This window comes from Pipistrellus kuhlii, unplaced genomic scaffold (assembly GCF_014108245.1).
Source record: "Pipistrellus kuhlii isolate mPipKuh1 unplaced genomic scaffold, mPipKuh1.p scaffold_m20_p_9, whole genome shotgun sequence".
In the NCBI taxonomy this organism is placed as follows: Eukaryota; Metazoa; Chordata; class Mammalia; order Chiroptera; family Vespertilionidae; genus Pipistrellus; species Pipistrellus kuhlii.
The window spans coordinates 29978664-29998538 of NW_023425595.1; the positions used below are offsets into that span (position 1 = coordinate 29978664).

General features: G+C 47.7%; 1 protein-coding gene across 1 annotated transcript; it reads left to right on the forward strand.

Annotated features, from left to right (window-relative positions):
• The first annotated feature begins 9304 nt into the window (after window positions 1–9304).
• On the forward strand, window positions 9305–16689 carry HPX (hemopexin). Its single transcript, XM_036428284.2, has 10 exons — window positions 9305–9453; window positions 9579–9643; window positions 9743–9814; window positions 9991–10106; window positions 11727–11880; window positions 12550–12763; window positions 12999–13129; window positions 15816–15946; window positions 16031–16193; window positions 16326–16689. Exons 1-10 carry the CDS (start codon window positions 9344–9346, stop codon window positions 16583–16585), a joined length of 1416 nt encoding a protein of 471 aa, XP_036284177.1. The 5' UTR covers window positions 9305–9343; the 3' UTR covers window positions 16586–16689.
• Window positions 16690–19875: the final 3186 nt, after the last annotated feature.

Below are 19875 nucleotides of genomic sequence, written 5' to 3' on the forward strand. Positions count from 1 at the left end.
GGCACCCAGATTCCTAAATGGGTCCTGGTGTTTCAGGAGGGAAGAGCAAGAGAGAGTGAACCCCTGGGAGAGTGAGCCACCTGCCAGATCCCTATCCCAGGCCCTGCAGCTTCTGCAGAAATAGTGTCCTGTGTCTCCCTGCCCTGGTGCTGAGAGGAGCCTGGGAAAATGCGCCTACAGAAAGAACAGTCGGGTACAACAGCAATCCTTCATGCCCAAGCCTGGTGTGGAGACCAGGGGCTGGCCCAGGTGGAAGCTGACTGTGGAAGGCTCCACGGCCAATTTTCGAGCTTATTTGGAAGCCCTGAAGCTCTGTTCCATCCTCCTGCTCTCCATTCCAAGATTGTTGCCCTTTTTTAAAAATATATATTTTATTGATTTTACACAAGGAGGAATTGAGAGGGATAGAGAGTTAGAAACATCGATGAGAGAGAAACATCGACCAGCTGCCTCCTGCACACACACACACACACACACACACACACACACACTGGGGATGTGCCCGCAACCAAGTTACATGCCCTTGACTGGAATCTAACCCGGGACCCTTCAGTCTGCAGGCCAACGCTCTATCCACTGAGCTAAACCGGTTACGGCAAGATTGTTGCCCTTTCCCCACATTGGAACGAGGGTTCTAGCACTGACTCCTGAGCTCTAGTCTGCCAGGGTTTGGCTGCCAGTTCCAGAGCTAATTGCACAGCACTCTGATTTGGGAAGTGGGGACTATGATTCTCTCTACAAAAGGCTGAGGCTCGGAGAAATAGGGCATATTGCTGATGAAGAGCAGAGCACAGACCTAATCTGTAGCTGTTGTATGCATAACTGGCAAGTTGCAGCACTTAACTCATTCTTCTGCCCCCTGCACCCAGCCTGGTGCTTATACTTTACTGGGGAAGGCAGGCAACCAAGAAAACACATGGCACTAACTGTGCAATGATGGTTGTGTTAAAGCCGGAAGGAATAGGATGCAGTAAGTAATGTAAAAGAGGTGGTGTTAAGGGGGTGGGCAAGGAGAGCCTCCTGGAGCAGTGACCTGCAGGTGGGGGGAGACAGGGCGGGAGGGAACCAGCTGTGATAAGAACCAGAGCTCTCTCTCCAGTGGCGGAGTCTGGAGAAGATGCGCAGAAATGGCACCTCGCACGGGGAAGGAAAAGGAGGAAGAACAGGTCTTGGGTGGCTGAAGGAGAAAATGCATTTGGTGTCTACCACATTTTTTTTTTTAAATATATTTTATTGATTTTTTACAGAGAGGAAGGGAGAGGGATAGAGAGCCAGAAACATCGATGAGAGAGAGTCATCGATCAGCTGCCTCTTGCACACCCCCTACTGGGGATATGCCCGCAGCCAAGATACATGCCCCTGATCGGAATCGAACCCGGGACTTTTCAGTCCCCAAGCCGACGCTCTATCCATTGAGCCAAACCAGTTTTGGCGGTGTCTGCCACATCTTTACGTACTTCCATGACACCGATCTTTCTGGCAAGGAACCATCTGCCACGTGACTGGTGGGACGAAGGTAAAGGCTGACCGAGATGAGTCCTCTCCATATGCCACCCTGTTGGCTACCCAGGTGTGCCCAGAGGTGCAAGGAGCTGGGCATCACTGCCGTCCACATCTAGCTCCAGGCCACAGGAGCAAATAGGACCAGGGGCCCAGTCAGCTCTCAGAGCCCTTGCCCACTAGGGATGAAGATGGCAGCACCCACAGGAATGCAGGCCACCTGCGTCAGCATGAACAGGACTTCAAATTATTGGTTTCTGTTAATAAATTGCCTTTGTATGAGCTTAAAAAAGGAGGTAGAGATTTCCAAAGGAAGAACTGGTACAAAGGTCCCGAGGGATCAGGATCTGAGTGTTGAAAGATCCGAAAGGAGGCCAGGGTGACTGGAGAGGAAAAGAAGAAAGGCATCCGTTTGGAGTCAGGCCGGAGTTGGATCATTTAACTCAGAGCTTGGATTGATTTGGAATATAACAGGAAACCGTGGAAAAGTGAGTGATAAGGATGAAAGGACACCTAATGGGATGAACTGGCAGCTAGACAGTGGCTCTGTGGGGTGGGGGAAAAAGTGAGGATGAAAAGCATAGGGAAATTGAACATCTCTAAATTCCTTTTGAAGACCGTGGATACCTTAAAACCATCTATGGAATTCCAGTTCTAGGAATATTAAAAAAAAAAAAAAAAAAAAAAGAGTTGGGCAAAGGCACAAAAAAAATACATGCACTCATGTTTATTACAGCTTTACTTAAAATAGAAAAATACCACCCCCCCCCCCAAAGGCTAAATGCCCATCTGCAAGAAATGGTATACTAGTAAAAAGTTTTGCTTAAACATATAATGGAATTGTATGTACCCTTTAAAAATGCTGCTATCTGAGACACACTGTTAAGATAATGAAGTTTTATAAAATTATATCTTCATTTTATTTAAAAAATATACCTTATTGAATTTTAAAAGAGAGGAATGGAGAGGAATAAAAGAGCTAAGAAACATCGATCAGCTGCCTCCTGCACACCCCCTACTGGGGTATGCCTGCAACCAAGGTACATGCCCTTGACCAGAATAGAACTTGGGACCCTCAGTCCGCAGGCCGACACTCTATCCAAACTGGTTAGGGCTCATATCTTCATTTAAAAAAGGATGTTGTAAGAATAGAAGAAGGCTGGAATAGATAAAATGTGAATAGTGGTATCCTTTGGTTTGTAGAATTAAAACTGACTTTTATCTTCAAGAAAGAAGTCTTTTAAGTAAAAGTAGAAGGTGGTTTCAGATATGCTTTTGAAGATGACTGGTTGCCACAAAGAAAGAATTGTAGAGGGGAAGGCGAAGCAGAGACAGGACTATCTCAGCTGTGAGAAATAAATGACGGTGTTTGCACTATGAGGGAGGCAGGGAGAGGTGGACAGATTTTAGGTCTAATTAGGAAGTAGGAATAACAAGGTTCAATACTCATTGAACACATCCAGTGTTTCAGGCATTGTGCTAGGTACTAAAGATGTAGAAGTGAATAAGTCAGATAAAACCCTGTCTTGTTCATTAAGGCAGTGTGGTGGACAGTGGGGTGCTAACGTGGCTTTGTACTGGCTTACGGAGAGCTCGTCACATTTTCAGGAATTGTGACAGCTGGTCGCTGAAAACCAGCTATTAACAATGGAGTTATGTAAACTTAAATACATTTTGTTAAAGTCGAAGATAATAGCCCTGGCTCCTGTGGCTCAGTGGTTCATGTGTTGTTCTGCACACCAAGGGTCCTGGGTTTGATTCCTGGTGAAGGGTACATACCTGGGTTGCAGGCTCATCCCTGGCTCCAGATGAGACGCATGCAGAAGGCAACCAATCAATGTGTCTCTCTCACATTGATGTTCTCCCCTCCCCCTCCCTGCCTCCCTTCCACTCTCTCTGAAAATCAATTGGAAAATATCCTCAGGTGGGGATTAACAACAACAAAAAAGTGAAAGATAATAAATACTCAAACTCATCACTTCCTAATTATTTTGCTGCACTTGACTCTGACCTGTGCTCGTGAGGTTATTTATATCTGTCGGGTCTGCCTGGTTGAAATACTGTATCAGAAGTAGCATGTTACTGTGCTACTTTTTCTTTCAGCTGCACATTTGGATGTCTTCTTGGTAGCTTGAAGATGGCTGTGATATTTATGCCACAGAAATTAACAGAAGCTACAAACTGGCCCTTTATCCTTTTGGAGAGCTGGCCCTGACACATGTACCAGCACACGCCTTACAGGGTGGAGCGCACTCCCAGGTGTCAGGAGCAGAGCTTCATCGTGGCTCTATCACTTCATAACACTGGGACTTGGTTAACATACGTCTGTCCTCATTTGTAAAGTGGGACTAATGTTATATGTGTGTGTGTGTGTATATATGTGTGTGATTTATTAGTAATGAGGTAATCCCTATTAACCTCATTATAGTGCCAGGCACATACATATGCCCATAGATATAAGTAATTCTCTATATATAAAAGGCTAATATGCTAAGTGTCTGACCATCTGACCAGTTGCTATGATGCACACTGACCATCAGAGGTCAAATGCTTGCAGAAGCTGCTGAGCTGCAGTGACTTGGCAGTGGTGGTTCTTGGGTGATGCATCCCAAAACCAGAGGGAAGGGAGCCTGATTCCTCATGGGGCTGTGTGATTCCACCTTTGACCGTGGGTTATGTTGTTGCTGGGGCACTGTGGGCCCCGAATCTGGTTTACTGCACACTTGCATCTGTGTTCCACACCCTGTATGACAGCATCTTTGCAGAGTGCCCTCTTGCACTCCAGGACCCCTCAGAGGATGTTGGAGAGCCAGTTTCGGCCTGATCCTGCAGGCCAGGCTGAGGGACCTCACCTACCAGAGGGACCTCGCTCATTCCACAGATGCCAGGGAGGGACTGAGGGAAGTTAGCTCCAGGGTGCGTATGATCCATCTCACATAGTCCTGCCCTGAAGGCCACCTTCTAATTAATTTCCTTTGAATGTGCACAAATCTGTGGGATCCCTTATCAAGTCCCGTGTGGTTCAGGGTTCTATGTTCTGAAGAAGGCCGCACACAAATGAAAAGAGACTGGAAAAGAGTTAATTTGGGAAAATGGGGGCTAGGTGGGAGTCCACCTCTAGGGGGAGGACTTCCACTAGGCTCCAGCTTTGCTATCCCCTTTATTGATACTATGGGATACACCCATTACCCTTAAGCAGGTTTGGGGTACACCCATAGCCCTTAGGCAGGTAATAAGTGGATTATCATATAAGTAAGGATTTACATGATTACAAGGTGGGGAAGTTGCCTCAGTTACCATTGTCTCAATTGGGTAGGGAGTGGTTGGCTTTGACCTTTCAGAGCTTCTAGGTTGACAAGCCTTTTCTTTCTATTAGTGAGACCGTGATCGGTTTCTGGCAGGTCACTAGTTATTATTAAAATGATTTATTCATAGAGAAGCAAGAATGGATGATGTAGGAAAGCCCATTATAGACGGAGTGAGTAAAAATGCAAATGTTGGAGGACTCATTTGGGAGCAGTGACCTCTTTTTGGTGTCTGGAACTTTACCCCTAAGCTGTCTCAGTTTGGGGAAAGGATGGGTCCAATCTCTGCTTCCTGGAGTACACAGCCAGTGCAGCAGGCCCAGCTCACTGGCTCTCAGAGGCCCAGGGGAAATGACGGGGGGTCAGAGAGTGCGGACCAGCAGCAGGGCCGGCTGGACGTGGCCATTCCAAGGGACAGTGGATCTGGCTTATATGTGGCCCTGGCAATGCAAGGGGAAGCTCTGTCCATGCAGACCCTCTGTAAGGGAAGCAGAAAGCTACCAGTCAGGAAGACTACATGGAAAAGCAGACAATTGGATTTTTCAGGGCTTGAATTGCCCAGAAAATCAAACAAGAAACCGAAGGCCCCCAACCCACCCCGGGCAGCAGAGATTTGCCGTGCAGGAGGTTGTGCCACTGAGAGAGTGAGGGAAGAAGAAGATGAGAGCCAGTTTCTGGGAGGAAAAACTCCTGGGCTCTGTCCCTGGTTGAAAGGTGGGAGCGCACTGACACCTGCAGCCTCCAGGGGGCGCTCAGGACCGAGTGAGGACAATCACTTTCTCTTCAGCTCAGGTCAGAGAGCTGGGAAGGACTCCAGGACAAGAATAAATTCCACCTCAACTGAGAAGAGAAGCAAGGCCAGCCCAATCTTGGATCCTTTGCGAAGAGTTCTTTGTGCCCCGTGACCAGCACCAGACGGACAACATATCCACAACTTGGTTTCCAAATGGATAGTCCTCTGCCTCCTGGCTCCTGCTCAGAACTTGAGCTTCCCCCTGAGCTGCCTGCCCTGCTGAAGTCTCTGCTAAACTACTCCTGGGGCAGGCAGGAAATCTCCTATACTGGTATCTAAGTCATCTTAGGGTAGACAAGCGAATTAGGAAACAGTGAAAAGAAAACTTAAAGCCCTCTTCTACGATAGTTCAGGGGTGAGGGAACCAGGGCTGTGTGGGGAAGAGGCCAAGTGGAAACCCCGTCATCCAGTGCATATGCTTTCTCCCCCTGGAGAGCCGTGCCAGGCCAGGGGGAGGCCGCACCCCTGCACCAGCAGTTCTAAGCAGGGTCTTAATGAAATGACTACTGAAGGCCCTCACGGTGTGTGTGTGTGTGTGTGTGTGTGTGTGTGTGTGTGTGTTTGGGGTGGGATGCAGGCTGTTAGTGACTCCGTATGAAAGCTCCCATCTCCCAAGAGAGACTCAGTGAGAGCTGTAAGACACACAGACACCATCTGGAGCTAAAAACAGTTGTGAGGGTGTTGCTGGTGCAAGGGGCGCAGGAGGGAGAGCCCCAGGAACGCTCTATGAGATTGTAGAGGCTGAGAGTAAAAGAAGAGGGAAGGGGGAGCCTGGGAGCAGCGGTGTCCGGGGCCCGGCGCCCAGCTGCCAGGAGGGAGCAGGTCCAGCCCGGGTGAACCTGCAGAGGGGAGAGAGGGGGTGTTGGGCACCTGCCGTAGGAGCCATGGCATTGCCCATGCTGCCAAGGGCTAAGGGAACCCTGCTTCATCCACTCACCTGTGGGAGGAACGAGGCTAACAAGGCACAACTGTGAGTCTGGAGAGGACACTGAGCGTGATGGCGGAGGCCGGTGAGTTCCCAGGATTAGAGGGATGTGGGCTGGGACACTGAGCCCCGTGACCAGCACCAGGATGGCCGACATGTGCACAAGAAAGAGAAATTAAACCATAAAATGAAGGACTGTGACAGGGAACCTATGAACCCTCGCCCGCAATATGCCTTCCATCATAACAACCCCTGCCCAGGCCCTGATAGTTCCCCTTACCCCAGGAGGAAAATGGCCAGGAATTTGGCTGCAACACTAATCAGTATACTTGAAATCTTTTATTTTATTTTATTATTTTTTGTCATGCAACAAATATTACTGAGCACCTATTATATGCCAGGTACTATTTGTGGTGGAGAGAATGTAACAGTATACAAATAAGTAGACAGATAAAATAATTTCAAATTTTTAGTAAGTGACATAAAGAAAACAGGTGTGGGTTTGAAATGGCTGGAGAAGGTGGTCATGAAGGGCTTCATTGAGAAGATAGCATTTCAGCAAGAATCGGCTGTAAATATTGTGAAACCCATGGCAGTTCTATTTATTCTATGATGGGCAAATAAAGCACCATTCCCTTATTGTGAAAAGTACCAAGAAAGAGTGATTACGAGCAGTGCTCTCTAAAGAGAAACCACCTTTCCTGTCCCGTTACGGTCAGCCCCTTCCCTCCCAGTGATTTTTTGTAAAGTTCTTTGCCCGTGGGAGTGGGGCCGGGGTGGGACTTGGATGTTGATGGTGAAATCTTAATGACTTTTCAAGGGCAAAGCTGATGACTCAATGGGTAAGGAGACACCTGTTTGGTGGTGGCACTCTTTAAAAAAAAAATTATTTTATTAATTTTTTACAGAGAGGAAGGGAGAGAGATAGAGAGTTAGAAACATGGATGAAAGAGAAACATCCATCAGCTCCCTCCTGCACACCCCCCACTGGGGATGCGCCCACAACCAATGTACATGCCCCTGACCGGAATTGAACCTGGGACCTTTCAGTCCGCAGGCCGATGCTCTATCCACTGAGCCAAACCAGTTTCGGCATGGTGGTGGCACTCTTATATTAGTCAGGGGCAAAGCAGATGTACAGTCCTTAGTTCATTCTAGCTTGCTGCCTGTCTTTGTGGCCAGAGCTGTTTCATTTTTGGGGCACAGAAAAGAAAACAAAAGGAAAGCAAAGGGGGTGAGAGTTGGGGGAGAGAAAGAAAGAAAAAAGGGCTGATAACTGATAATGCTTGGGAATGCCCCAGAAAGGCCCTTAGTGGAACTTGGAAACAGTTGTTCTCTGAGTGTTTCTAAGTATGTTTGTGCATGTGTTTGCTCTGTATATATAAGTATCAGTGTCTTTAGTTGTCTTGGAGCAGGGCTTGATACTCAGTACACAAAAATGTTAGTGTTCTCCTCTTCTCTCCTCCCCATTTTAGAGGTAAACCTAACCACAGAAGGTGATCTTCAATCAATCTACCCACTTCCTTGATCTTATGGGCAACCAGATCCATCACCAAGGTGATGAGAGTCACAACTGGGCATCGGTGGCATGGGCTAGTCACTGCTCAAAAGTCACTGAAGCCCTAGCTGGCTTGGCTCAGTGGATAGAGCGTTAGCCTATGGCCTGGAGGCCCCAGGTTTGATTCCAGTCATGGGCATAAGCCCACCCAGGCTGCAGGCTCGATCACCAGTAGGGGTTGTGCAGGAGGCAACCAATCAATGATTCTTTCTTATCATTGATGTTTCTATCTCTCTCTCCCTTTCCCTTCCTTTCTGAAATCAATCTCCATATATAAAAGGCTAATATGGTAAGTGTCACACCCACCATCCAACCGGTTGCTATGACACACACTGACCACCAGGGGGCAGGCGTTCAATGCTAGAGCTACTGAGCTGCAGTGACTTGGCAGCGGAGGTCCTCTGGTGGCACACCCCAAAACCAGAGAGGAGGGAGCCCGATTCCTCGTGGGCCTGCACGATTCCACCTTGACTGTAGGTTATGTTGTTGCTGGGGCACTGTCGGCCCCGAATCTGGTTTACTGCACATTTGCACTTGTGTTCCACACCCTGAATGACAGCAACTTTGCCAAGTGCTCTCTCGCACTCCAGGACCCCTTGGGAGATGTTGGAGAGCTGGTTTCTGCCTGATCTCCACTGGCCAGGCTGAGGGACCCCACCTGCTGGAGGGACCCTCATCACTCCGCAGATGCCAGGGAGGGACTGATGGAGGTTGGCTCCAGGGTGTGTCTGGCTGGTCTCACACAGTCCTGTCCTGCGTCCACCTTTTTTTTTTTTTTTTTTTTTTTTAATATATTTTATTGATATTTTACAGAGAGGAAGGGAAAGGGACAGAGAGCTAGAAACATCGATGAGAGAGAAACATTGACCAGTCGCCTCCTGCACACCCCCCATCGGGGATGTGCCTGCAACCAATGTACATGCCCCTGACTGGAATCGAACCTGGGATCTTTCAGGCCACAGGCCGATGCTCTATCCACTGAGCCAATCCAGTTTCGGCCTGTGTCCACCTTCCGATTAATTTCCACGAATCCACGCACTAGGTCACCAGTAAAAAAATGTATTTTTTAAAAAGTCATTGGAGGGGATGGGGCCGTCTGCCGGGAACAGTGACTCTTGGACTCAGATTTCTGCCTGGACCCTGACCTTATTTACACTGATGTAATCAGCCAATATTGGCCTAAACCTCGCAGACAGCCCATTCCCAGCAGGCTTGGAGGTGGGGCAGTACTGTTGCCATCTCTATAAAGGGGTTTCAGACAGATGACGAGAGCTGTCCTGTGGCATCTCCAGCTCAGCATGGCTCGAACACTGGGAACACTGGGGCTGTTGGGCCTGTGCTGGTCTCTGGCCATTGCCCACCCTGTTACTTCGTGAGTAAAGCTGATGCTGGGGAAGAAGGACTGGGCTCTGACCTAGAGGGGACAGAGCCAGGTTTTAGGCCTGGGCAAGTTTGGGGTCAGGAGCTAAGAAAGACCTCTCTCTGCCTTCTCTCTAGGACTAGTGCCTCTGGGAGTGGAGCTGAAGGTGGGAATAGGAACCAGCTGGTCCCAGACATGAGTGGTGAGGCCCCCACTCCCTGAGTGTGTCTATCTGTCTGTGTCTCTGCATTTTGTCATCTGATCGGTCTTTTACTTTGTCATCTCCCCACCTCCACCTCAGAACTCTGCTCAGATGGCTGGAGCTTTGATGCTACTACTCTGAGTGAAAATGGGACCATGCTGTTTTTTAAAGGTAGGAGAGGCTGGGGTTGGGGCATTTGAGACCCCAGACTTGGTCCCCTTCACCAGGGGTGTATCCTCCTGTGGGAGATCATAGGGATTACCTCAGAATATCGCCCACAGCTTCTCTGTAACTACCTCAGTAGACCCAAACTTTGTTCTTGGTCTCTCAGTGAGTGCGTTTTTCAGGGGAGTACATGTGGACTGCTCACCACTGGTCCCGGGAGTTGATTTCAGAGAAGTGGAAGACCAGCTCCGTGGATGCCGCCTTTCGCCTTGGTCAGGACACTGTCTACGTGATCAAGGTACTGCTGGGTCAAGGTCAGGGCTGGGCCAGGAAGTGCAGGGATCTACATGAGAGACTTTCCCCCAAGTGGCCCTGGCAAGCAGCCCTTACCAATAAGTTCCAGGTTTCCTCCCCCTGTGCCTTCCCTTCCTGAAAAAGCTCAGGCTAAGGCAGTGTGTGCATGTGAGCTTGGAAGGTTCTGTATCCAAGGCTATTTCGTAGTTTTGATTTTCGTCCAGACCTCTTTGCCACTCCTCACACTCTTGGCCATCCTTTCCTTCGTGGCAATTTCTTCCCTTGGCTTCCGTGACGCTGCATCTGGTCCTCTTCATACAGTGCCTAGGTTGTACACAACACAATCGCATGACAGTATGAAACTCAGAGGGTGAGTGATGGATAAAACCCAGCCTAAGGGGGTGAGTGACAGATGAAATGGAGCCTAGAGGGTGAGTGACGGATGAAATCCAGCCTACTGTGCTCACCAAGTCATTTGCCCTGGCCCAGGCTGTGTCTGCTCAGAGGAAAGGGTAACTTCTCCTCACTTTAACAGAGGTGCTGTGAGGTTGGGGTGGGCCTCACTGGCAGCTTTGTTTTCCCTCCTGCTTCTTTTCCTGCTCTTTCTCAGGCTTCTTATCCTTAGTCAGTCCTCAAATGTTCCTTGGAGATCCAACTCTTCCAGACACTCCCCCTTGGTGATGTATACTAATGCCATGGCTTTGAGGAGTCTGTTGTGGACACCAGGTCTGGATGTCTCCCTGGAGCTCCAGACATCTTCGACTACTTACATGTTCCATAGGTGCATCACCCAAGCTGAACTTAGTATCTTCCTTACACAGGGACCCCCTCCTGCTGTGTTCCCCATTTCAATAAATGGCACCACCACATGTGGGTTCCTGCAAGCCAGGTGCATGTGGGTCTCAGGATCTGGCCCTTGGTTATCTGTTCAGGTTTATCTCCCATCCCTGCCACATTCACTATACTTGACACATGTATTTCTCTGAGCATGCTCTGTATGTGCTGCTCCCTCTGCTGGGGTTATCCTTTCCACACTGTCTACCTGGAAAATTCCTGCTCAGTTTTTAATTCTTGGCCCAAATGTGTCCTCCTCTGTGAAGTATTCCAGAATTCTCTAGGTAGATCAGGCATTCTCCCAATATCCCCAGTGCACTTTACATCCACCTTGGTGGCTGCATGGCTCGAATGGTGGATTTAAAAAAAAAATTTTTTTTTTTTTGCACTTGTACAGGGAACTCCTTGAAGGCAGAGACAGAGCCTTGTCATGCCTTTACTCCCTATATCTGTGGTCATTCTTGAATTAATAAATGAATGAAAATAGATAAATGAACAAATGCATGTATACATAGATGAGTGATTACAGGATCACTGTTTTTGGATGCTTTCCAACACTAATGGTGTTACAAGTAAGTGTGCCATGGGAGAGTCCATTGTACAAAGCCAGATGTCTGTGTGTTGTAGTAATAGTGATGGATATGGGGACAGTCCATCTACAGATGGACTGGGTGTGTGTGGGGCTGCAGGAGGATCTTGTGTAAGTGCAACAGATTAAAGATGCTGTGTATAAATGCAGGATGGCAGTATGTGGGGAGCATAGTTCAATACTGAGTCCTTTTGTATGCAGGGGGACAAGGTGTGGGTGTACCCTCCTAAGGACAAAGAGGAGGAAAACCCAAAGTTGTTGCAAGATGAGTTTCCTGGAATCCCATTCCCAGTGGACGCAGCTGTCGAATGTCACCGTGGAGAATGCAACAGTGAAGGCATCCTCTTCTTCCAAGGTCAGTCCAGAATGAGAGAGGCTGGAGCAATGGTGGGTGGGTAGTGACAGAGGTGGTGGTAGGAACAGTGGTGGTGGTGGTGGATTCACTATATGGCTCCTCAAGGAAGGAATGAAATAGGTCAGTTAGGATCCAAAGGTCAAGTAGAAAAAGTTATCCTAAGGAAGGTAACTGGGTATAATTCTACTAAAAGTTCCTCATTGTTCCCATGACCCTTCAGACAAATCTATGTTCCTTAGTCTTACATACAAGGTTCTCCATGACCAACTCTCTATTGACCCTCCAGCCTCAACTCTCACCATACCCTTACCTTGAAAATGAAGCTCCAGAAGCTCCATGCTGTTCCCTGTACACCCAATTTCCTTCAAGCTTCAGGCTTTCCTCTATCTGGAGTTCTGTCTCCTCCTCCCATCTGCCTTATAACTCCTGCATCAGATTTTAGTCTAAGTATCACCTCGGGGAATTTTCCCCTGACTCTTCCCACTGCCCTTGCTGAGCTGATCATGTGCACTTTGCTGTGGAATTTTACTGTGTGATCCCTCTCTTCAACTGTTTCCCTGGTGGGCTGCGAGCTTCTTGTAGCCAGGACCATGTTTGGTCCACCCAGTACAAACATAAAGGAGGGAACAGGCTGGCCTCACTGAACGTTTGTTGATTGAATGGACAAAGGTAACCACACATGGTTCTGGGACTTGGCTACAAAAACCAAGAAGAAACGTGACTGGCCGGCTGTTGGGAACTGCTCCTCTGCCATTCGATGGATTGGCCGTTACTTCTGCTTCCGGGGTAACCAATTCCTGCGCTTCAACCCTGTCACGGGAGAGGTGCTTCCTAAGTACCCTCTGGATGTCCGAGACTACTTCATGCCCTGCCCTGGCAGAGGTGAGAAAGCCCCAGCCCCTGGGACTCACTGCAATCTATCCATATGCCCACCTCCCACCTTACCTTTGTGGTATAAGACCTTGGCCCTTGCCCTAGCCCCATTTCTATTCTGGCTCTCCCCAGTTGTCCTCGTCTGGTGGAAGCCTACACCCCATTAACCCCAATCATCTCTTCCACCTCAGATTTCATTATGATCTCTGGCCTCTATCTTTGTTTCCCCTTGCCTATTTCTTCCTCCAAGGCCACTGGAACAGAACCCACCATGGAAATGGTACCAACCATAACTATAAGGGGGTACGCTGCGGTCCAGATGTAGTCTTGTCTGCACTGCTGTCTGACAACCATGGTGCCACCTATGCCTTCAGTGGTAAGAGATATCCCTAAGTCCCCCATCTCTCCCCTCTACATCTTTCACTTCTTTCACGTGTCTACCATCTCTGATATGTTTCCTTCATTTTCACCATTGTGTCCCTTACTTTGTCACTCAGCTCCCATCCTTAGCATGTCTTTTTTCATTCCCCTTCTTCTCTGGTGTATGTTGTTCAGATTGCCTCTCAGTGCCCAGGCCTCTTCTGCCACCCAGTCCCATCTACTCCCAGGCCTGTGACCTCTCCTGACCCCTCCGGGACTCTCATATTACCTTTGCCCTTGCATGTCTTTCTGGGTCCTCTGGTGACCCCTGAGCTTATCTTCAGAAGCTCAGTCTTTTTCCAGGTCCCCAGAACCTCCTGTCCAGGCTTCTGGGAACAACATTACCTGCGTACGAGATGTTTCAATACCAAAAACTAGCCAAGAACTGTTGGGTCCCTCAGACCATTAGAGATAGCTTCACTGGCCTGAGGAGGTTTCTCCTTGGAGCGACCAGTGGAGAAACCTCTCTCCAGACTAGCAGCATTAGATGGTAAAAGCCATCTAATGGTACCTTGGGATGCTCTGGGGTTAGTCGAGCAGGTAGTGACAGGTGTTGATTCACACTCAAGAACAGTTCCAAGAGAAAGAGAAAACAACAACATTATACTTAGCCCAATACATGAATGATCAGAAACAAAAGTAAAATAGAGGTGAGAACATGGAGCAGTGAAAATCCTTTTTTGCTCTTAACCCCTGGGACAACAAATATATGACTACCAAGCTAGAATGAAAAAGACACAGTCACAAGATCATATCCTCACTACAGGAATTCATGTTGTAATGAGAACATCCATCCATGATTAAACACATACTTGCAGTGAAAAATATAGACCTGTACTGAATATATGCCAGAATCAAAAACACTTAAGTATCAGGAGAGAATGCAGCTATGGTGAGTGCATGGGACCACTGTGAGGACACAAACACACACACACACACACACACACACACACACACACACGAAGAGAAAGATAGAAAACAGGGTCATAGGGACCACACAGAGATGTAGAGAGATCATAGCCCTTAAGGCCATGTGGTTATGAATAGAATGCAGCTGAACTCCTAAATCGAAAGTATACTATTAGATATGTTCCCCTAGGTTTCAGTTTACATCCTTGATTGGAACATGTATATGAGGCAATTGATCAATGTTTCTTTCTTTTCTCTCCTTCACCCCCCAATCCTCTCTCTTTATTTTTTTTTTAAAATATATTTTATTTATTTTGTACAGAGAGGAAGGGAGAGAGATAGAGAGCTAGAAACATCGATGAGAGAGAGTCATCAATCAGCTGCCTCTTGCACACCCCCTACTGGGGATATGCCCTCAACCAAGGTACATGCCCTTGACCGGAATCGAACCCGGGTCCCTTCAGTCCCCAAGCCGACACTCTATCCATTGAGCCAAACCGGTTTCGGCCCAATCCTCTCTCTTTAAAAATCAATAAGGAAAGTATATCCTCAGGTGAGGATTTAAAAATTTATTTAAAAGAATGACATTTTTTTTGTAACTAGATAGGTGATTAGTGGTTTCTTTCTCTAAAATTAGGAAATATTATAGAAGGAATAAGTGTGTGTGTGTGTGTGTGTGTGTGTGTGTGTGTGTGTGTATGTTTGGTGGGAGTAGCAATCAGTTTAGACATATTAGGCTTTTGGTGCCTAGTGGCCCCAAATGCACAGGTCAAGTAGGCAGTTATGTTTGAACCTAACATTCCAAGGAGGGTCCTATAGAGCTAAAGAGAACAGATTGAAAGTCATCCGTATGTAGATGGATTTAAAGCCCTGGACTGGGTGAAATCCCCAACGGAGGGAGTGTAGAGAAGAGAGCCAAACTAGAGAATTCCAATATGAGACATCAGGCTGAAGAGAAGAAGAGTCAACAAGACAAGAGGAACATGGGAGAGTCTGGTATCACAGAGAGTCAAGATCTAAAAAAAGATATTTAAAGAAGGGAGTTGTCAGCAGTCAAATGTTGCTGAGAGATAGAGAATGAACCATGGATCAGTAGATTTGGCAAGTTGGAGGATACTGGTGCTTTTGAACAATTTCAATAGAGGAGGGGAAACAGAAGTGTAAGTGAAGTAGGTTGAGAAAGTAAAGGTAAATGAGAGCTTAGACAAGTCGTTTAGTAAGTTGCTATGGAAAGGAGAAAAGAAAATTAGAGTGCTGCTCTGGCTACTCCCTCACTCTATTACTATCTCCCCCTCCCACCCCCTTTTGACCCCCAAATTAGAGAATGTAGCCAGAGTGAGAACACTCCATGGAAGTTTGGAAGCTTGCTGTGGTGCTTCCCTTTTAACTTCTGGACACTCTCTCCTTGTCTATAATATCTGTGCACATGGACATCTGAGATTCGTAGGAAGCCCCAACAAACCTCATGACATTGGCCTTACCGGGCAACTTGGCCACTGTTCTTTATTATTGCCCTTCTGTCAGGCTCCTGCTGACTCCAGTTCCAATCAGGCCACAAGGCCCAGTTTTGCTAATCAAGTCCTTCTCTAGTTCCTCTTATGTGTCTTCTTCCCTCTTGGCCTCTGGATGCATTCTCTCTTTCCTCTCAGGACTCACCCCTACATCTCTCACTTGCTTCTTCACTCCCTGGCCTTTTTACCACCAACACTACAGGTGCCTTTGATACTCCACAGGGTCCCACTACTGGCGTTTGGACGGCAGCAAAGATGGGTGGCATAGCTGGCCCATTGTCCATCAGTGGCCCAAGGGTCCTTCAACAGTGGACGCTGCCTTTTCCTGGGATGATAAACTCTATCTGGTCCAGGTATGTGTTAGTGGGGAGAGAGGCTTGAAGCAAAGACTGGGGGAATGTCCAGATCTATGCTGATGAACATCTCTTATCTTCCAGGGCAATCAGATCTATATCTTCCTGACAAAGGGAGGCTATACCCTAGCAGATGGATATCCAAAACGGCTGGAGAAGGTATTAGGGAGCCCTCCTGGGACCAGCCTTGAGGCTGTGGACGCAGCCTTTATCTGTCCTGGGTCTTCTCGACTCCACGTCATGGCAGGTGAGGGGCATCTGGTGCTAAGGGAGTGGCTTGTTCTACTACTTCTCCAGGATCACCACCAGGGCCTGAGAAGGGTGAGGTCAGGGTCCCCGTGATGTGGAAGCCATGTTATATCTGGTGCCTTCTTCCCAGGACGACAGCTGTGGTGGCTGGACATGAAGTTAGGAGCTCAAGCGACATGGACAGAGCTTCCTTGGCCGCATGAGAAGGTTGATGGGGCCCTGTGCATGGAAAAGTCCCTTGGCCCCCATTCCTGTTCTGCCAACGGCTCCGGCTTGTACCTCGTCAGTGGCCCCAACTTGTACTGCTACAGCAACGTGGAGGAACTGAGTGCCACCAAAGCCCTTCCCGTGCCCCAGAGAATGAACAGCCTCCTGGGCTGCAGTCACTGACAGGGCTTCTGATGTGAACCTGGCCCAGACTCTTCTCCCCATTTTCTTTACAATAAAACCAGAGGACGTCTTGGCTTGAATCAGGGGGCCCTGGTTGCGGAACAGTCTCATTTCCTTCTTTAAACTGAGAGGTAGTAACATTTCTCTAGAGGCTTCCTAGCTCAAATGAAGCTGTGGGGGGCGAGGAAGGGAAAGGCTGAGGGACAGACCTCATTTCTGCCCAGATGATCCTATATCCAGATCCTACCCTGGCTTCTTCTGGACTATTACACAAAGAAGGAAGCAGAGGACCACAAGTCCGAAAAGGAACTGGTGTGTTTACACAACACGTAAGAGGCAGAGCAGGGACTCTAGCTGACCAACCTGCTAATAGCTGACCACAGCATGCCTCAAGGCACCAGGAACATAGGGCCGGGGGTAGATATTCATGAGCCAAATGGATTGGCTCAGGGCTGCCATTTGAGGACCATTAAACCCTTAAACTGTGGTTTTAGGTGGTTCAGCCTGTGCTGCACCAGAAAATGAGGCTTTGGTTGCCCTGAGTTAGGTATAACAAAGGGAAGCTGAGGTGGGGAAACTGGGGAGGCCAGATGTGTGTCAGAGGCAAGCTGGGAGAGGGGAGGTGGAACCATTCAGGGACCTGGCACCGTGAACACATGTCTAGAACACTGGTGGTCCTGCTGGCTGCCCTGTAGCCTCCGTGAATGTAGGCCTAGACGGTGCAGTGTTGGTAAAGGCTACAGTTGTTGATTCTTTTCTGATCATAAATGGGCCAACACTTTAGTCTCCAAACTTACTGACAACCATTTGACTTGGTCTGGACCACAGGCAACTGGATCTTAGGTAAGATCCTTTTTCCTCCTCTACCTACTCAAGCCAGCAGAGGTTAATTTGTTTTAGACTAAAAAAAAAAAAAAAGAAATGGCCTCAGATTCTAGCAGGGGACCCTTACTCTGATTTTTTATATCCTAGCCTCAATGACTTCATCCATAAAATGGGTGTAATACTACTCATATCCCAATGGCAAAGAGTATCGACTCAAACCCATCCCTTGGATTCTGTCAGGAAGGGGCCCTGGAAGTAGACCCAAACTCTGGTCCATGGCCTCATTTGGTTTGCAGTTGGCCCCTCGTGACCTGTGGCCCCTTACTTGTGGGTAGAATGGTACACTGACAAGCTCCACTGATACACTGGGCTTTGCACTGGGAGGCCATGCCATAGAGTGGCTCCTGATAGGCACCAGGCTCCTCTGGTTCAGGAGAGCTGTCTAAGGGCCCTTCACCAGCCTTGATGAGTTGAAAGTGGGGGGAACCTGGGGATGAGACTAGGTCTCAGAGGTTCCACCCAGGACTTGAGGTTGACTGAGGCTAGGAACAGAGGTTAGAGGGCAAGCACCAGGGCTGTGGGGTCCACTGCCAAGAAGTATCTTGAGCTTTCCCCTTTATCCCTGATGGTGCCTGGATGGTTCTCCTCCTTCAGTCTAAGAGGCGAGGACAAGGCCCCAGTCTCAGATTTGGGCCTTATTCAGTCCATATACTACATTTGGGCCATTGCTGCATCATGATAGGGAGTCTAGAGAGGTCTAAACACCTCTAGTGATCCAGCAATTCTGGTACTCAAGGTTAACTTCCTCCTCATAAGGGGGAGCACCGTCTCCTCTTTTTTCGCTTCTCCCTCCTGCTCTGTTACAAGGAAGCCTCTAGCTTATCTCCAAAGAACTCCCATAAGAGGCTCAATTCATGCTTCTTTCATCCACTCACTTAACACCTCCCATGTGCAGAGCTTTGTGTCAGCTACTAGAGTAAGATGAATTGGAGCCAAAACCGGTTTGGCTCAGTGAGAATAGAGCATCGGCCTGCGGATTGATTCCAGTCAAGGGCATGTACCTTGGTTGTGGGCACATATGGAAAGCAACCGATTGATGTTACTCTCTCACATCAATGTTTCTCTCTCTCTTTCTCTCCCCCTTTCTTTCTCTATGCATGTTCTCGGGTAAGAATTAAAGAAAAAACAAAACAAAAAACAAATAACCTAAATAAATAAGTAAACCAGAATATTTAACTTCATACTACTTTTCAGCTACTGTCTATTCTTTCTTCTAAATTTCTCTATAGGGGGTTCTGCACTTATTCTTCTTCCTTGTTTTCATTTGCTCAACTCATTGCATTGTGGCTTCTGCCTCCATTTTCTGCTGATACAGATCACATCATGGATGTCCATGACCTCCCTGCCACAAAATTCAAAGGATACTTCTTTGCCTTGACCTTATTGGAAATCTTTGCTGCATTTGATGCTGCTGACTACTTTTGTCTCCTTGAAAATCTTTCCTCCCTTGGACATCTTCCATGACATTACTCTCTCCCGATTCTCTTCTTATTCTGTTTCTTCTCAGCTTTCTTTTTGGCCTTCTTTTCCTCTGCTGGCTCCCCAAACACTGGCATTCCCAGAGGTTAGTCCTTCTCTCACCCTCTATGCTCTTCCTGGGAATGCATTAGAAGCATCTTGAGGAAGGGTGTTGAGGAAGTCCTTGCCAGACCTAGCATCTGACTTATGAATTCCACTCCATATAATATGTAGGAAGATTTTTACTCCTTATAAATTTTTCCAAATGATACCAATCACCCAGAATAAACAAAATTTATTAGATCAACTACAATAAAAAATACAATATTCAAGCAATGCTTATATATAGTGGTAGGAAATGCTGCCTTTGCTTCATTAAGTGTCTTTAGTGCTAATAGGGATGAAAGCTCTATTCTTTCATATAGGTGACATGGATGTCAACTGCCTGGTGATGCATAAAGCCAGTGCTCTTGGTAAGTGACTCTCTGGATAGAATTATTTTTTTTTAAATTGATTTCAAAGAGGAAGGGAGAGGGAGAGAGAGATAGAAACAGCAATGACGAGAAAGAATCATCGATTGGCTGCCTCCTGTACAACCCCTATTCGGGATCGAGCCCGCAACCCGGGCATGTGACCTGACTGGCAATTGATCCACTTTTCAGTCCACAGGCTGACTCTCTATTCACTGAGCCAAACTGGCTAGGGCTGGATTTGTTTCTAAATCAAGTTTTTCTTGATAAGACCAAGGTAATAATTTTTAAAAATTGCTGCCTGGGACCCACATTGTTAGAACCACACACAGTATCTGAGATGGTTCATAGGCTGTTAGCTCCTAGGCCCTGGATAGCATCAGAAGGGAGAAGAGATACATTAGCAAAAGGATGGCTAAAGGGCACAGGTTGACTCCCCACTGAGCAGGAGGTTTTGCAGACATAGGAGATCAGGGA

Excerpts from the sequence above, each read along its gene's own strand:
- HPX (XM_036428284.2), top strand. The coding sequence starts at position 9,344 with ATGACGAGAGCTGTCCTGTGGCATCTCCAGCTCAGCATGGCTCGAACA. Across the intron at positions 9,454-9,578 it reads ATTGCCCACCCTGTTACTTC|GACTAGTGCCTCTGGGAGTG; the intron begins GTGAGTAAAGCT and ends CCTTCTCTCTAG. Across the intron at positions 13,130-15,815 it reads TGCCACCTATGCCTTCAGTG|GGTCCCACTACTGGCGTTTG; the intron begins GTAAGAGATATC and ends GATACTCCACAG.